Here is a 3120-nt window from a genome sequence, read left to right as displayed (position 1 = left end):
TAATCCCAAGGGTCTTTTCCAACATGAATTGCTCTACGATTCTATGATTCTACAATCCTTAAAAGTATGAAAGTATTTTTCTATGGCAAACAAGACCACGCATCCTTTAGACATTGGCTTTGGAAACCAAGATCATTCTTAGATGCATTTGTCCTAGAAGTAAATATATATCCCACAAAAGACTGTAAGCAAAACTGTTGAAGTAGCTAGTAGTGATCTGACCCCAAGCTGTGGGATCTCTGTTGTCTGTACTATGGGGGCAAAGAGTTTCAAGTAACATGTCATTTGGCCATATTCACCACATACTGATGCCAAAAAACTGCCTGTAGTAGATACCTTTTCTAAAGTCACTGGAAGATATCCTACAGTGGGGATGTTCAACCTACCTTTCTTATAGAAACCAAGAGCATCATCATCCAGATCTTCATCAAAGATCTCCCTTCCATCTTCTACATAACCTACCCCATCTGTAGAGAAAAAAGTTGTTAAAAAATTTCATTTAAAATTCTGTCTTCCGGTATTTCTAAATACATTCACAATCAAAGGTTTTATATATTCAAACACTTTTTCATTTTAATATAGAGCAGAACTTATAAATGCAAAAAGCATTAAAAACTACTCTCAGTCGTATCTTCTATTAGATTGAATATATGATGTGTTTAATTTGAAATTATCAATTACAGTACTTCTTTATAGCTACATCACTGATAACTGGATTAAAATTTCAAAACTAGTTCTTAATGGAACAACATTTTCATTGCCATCCTAATACACTTCTATGAGAACAATGTAAAATATTGATTTTCCATATAAAAGTTTATTTTTTCTTGTCTCCTAAAACAATTTTTAAGAATATACTAAGTATAACTCATCTCAAACCATGAACACCATGAAGTCTAATTGAGTTATAACACCACAATCACAGTAACTCTCCAAACGAATCTTACCATCATCAACAATCCAGTCATCATCCTGACGTTCTCTGACCATCTTGGAGTATTCTTCCTCATCTACTTCATCATAAACACTTGTGAACTCCTCAACCTACAGTTAAGGTATACTGAGGATTAACATTTCCCATATCATTACTTATTAATACAGATCATCAGTAACAACATAAAAGTTCCCAACAAATGCATGGTTTCCTACAGTGCACTGTTCACAACTAGTAAGCGCAGTTATTCATTCAGTTTACGTTTCTTTTTTGGCAGTGACAAAAGACTAGTTATCGATTTCTAAAATTATCACAGCATACTGAAACTCAAAATCTACTGAAGCACTGGCAGAGATTTCATTTGAATCTGACTTGCTTTACTGCATTACCTCACATTAGGAAAAAATTTTAAAAAAATCTAGCAATGGAGACTTCTGATCTTTAGCTTAAGACCAAGATGAGGACAATGAAAAGAAAGCTGATTTGATGTGTTCAGTCTTTAATGCCAAAAATGCTCTTTTGTGTTTCAGAGTAAATGTGCATGTTAATCACCTACACACTTCAGGCTTCTTCAGATTTATCCACCTAAATGTGGAAGTCCCTTCCTGTTGATGTTACCATTAATTGAACAGTATCAGTGTTACACTTCTAGATTTCAATTCTAACAGTGACATACTTTTTTTTTCTTTGTGAAAACACAGCACATTAATATTAATGACTGCAGTCATGTAAAGCTTTGAAAATAAACTTAAATATCATAGGAAGTACTTTTTTGTTTTAACTTCACAACACTAATTGCACAACTAAATTTTAAAAGTTGGTCCTTCCCTACGGGATAGTTATCAAGGAGCATCAAGCACATTTGACATGTAGTTAATAAAATTGTATTAGTTTTGAAAATAGGAAGAAACAAATAAATTATACCAGAAAGCAGCAAAACAATTACAGTTACATTCTGAAAAACATACACTGTTAAAAAAAAGCTGATCTGAAAGGCAGATTTTGTTTCCCATATCTTTTAGACACATATAAAGGGTAGCTAAGCATCTCAGTTCACATCCTTTTTTATAAAAAATGATGAATTCTCACTTCATATTTTATTTTTTGACCGGCTTTGGCTTTTTTCAGACGTTCCAGTGCTTCTTGCTGGCTTCTTCTAGACTTGTTCTCACGTCTAGAACGTGATGCTGCAAAACTTCCAGACTCATGCATAGCTGCAATTAATTAAAAACAGTAAGTTTAGTAATGAGCTGCCGTTGCTTTGTACTTAGTGTTCCGTGATCTATTAAGAGATGGTCGCAGTTTTGCTTAAAATCAACATAGAGAGCTACTTGGCTAAAAGCACTCAGTCACAGATGGCTCTTAAGGAGCCAATTCTGGAATTACACTGAAGGCTTGGTCTCAGACACAGAGATCAAATAGACTTCGGGCCAGTTCTCACTCAGCAAGAAGCTACCACCTAGATTTCCAAAGCGTCTCTCAAAACCCATCAACCTTTATCTAAAAAGGATCCCCCCACTCCTTCCTTGGGAATTTCCAACTCCTTTTATTTTGCATGTCTCCATGACAACTCAGGAATAGACGGACTTAGAAAAGGCCTGTACTGCTACAACGCAGTAACATGGTTTTTTAGGTGGTTTCACAGGGTTTAAGAGCACGGCTAGATTGAGACAAACTAGTAATCTGTTGACAGCAGAAGACTGCCACCTCGTTTCCTCTGACACCTCCCTCCTTCGCACACACTTCCCCCAAAAAGGTGCTTCCCTCTTCTCCCGACCTTTTTCTCCCTCTTGAGTTTGGGCAGGGGACATTTATCCGACCACAGAGAACGAACACCCCCACACTAACTTAGGAAAGCAGACAACTACCCCAGGAAACGCGACTACGGGTACTGTGTGACACGCTGGACACCCCGGCTGCAGGCAGAGGAGGCCCAGGGCTGGTGCAAGCGGCCAGGCCAGGCCAAGGAAGGTCGGTCGGTCCCTTCTTGGCCACAGCAGGAGCCAAATCGCTAACGCGAGCTGCACCCAGGCAGCGCGGCCGGGGCTGGCAGAGGGGTTTGTCCTGCTAAAGGCTGGCACGGGCTAAAGTGGGGCATTTGCACTGTCTGGTGCTGGGAGAACGGGAAAATGCAACACTTAGGGTGTATTTATAGACAAGATCTTCCGCCGATTCTTTGCGCTCGC

At 38.6% G+C, this 3120-nt stretch overlaps 1 protein-coding gene across 1 annotated transcript; it reads right to left on the bottom strand.

Moving 5' to 3' along the window:
* Positions 1-386: 386 nt before the first annotated feature.
* On the bottom strand, positions 387-2148 carry LOC104267510 (DNA polymerase alpha catalytic subunit-like; the record flags this gene model as incomplete). The annotated part of the gene is made up of 3 exons (XM_009877502.1): positions 387-467; positions 948-1044; positions 2024-2148. Coding segments are annotated over 3 exons (303 nt in total), but the record flags the coding sequence as incomplete, so codon positions are not given.
* Between the last annotated feature and the right edge of the window lie 972 nt (positions 2149-3120).

Source organism: Apaloderma vittatum, unplaced genomic scaffold (assembly GCF_000703405.1).
Source record: "Apaloderma vittatum isolate BGI_N311 unplaced genomic scaffold, ASM70340v1 C12168102, whole genome shotgun sequence".
Taxonomy (NCBI): domain Eukaryota; kingdom Metazoa; phylum Chordata; class Aves; order Trogoniformes; family Trogonidae; genus Apaloderma; species Apaloderma vittatum.
This window is presented reverse-complemented; position numbering and strand designations above follow the sequence as displayed.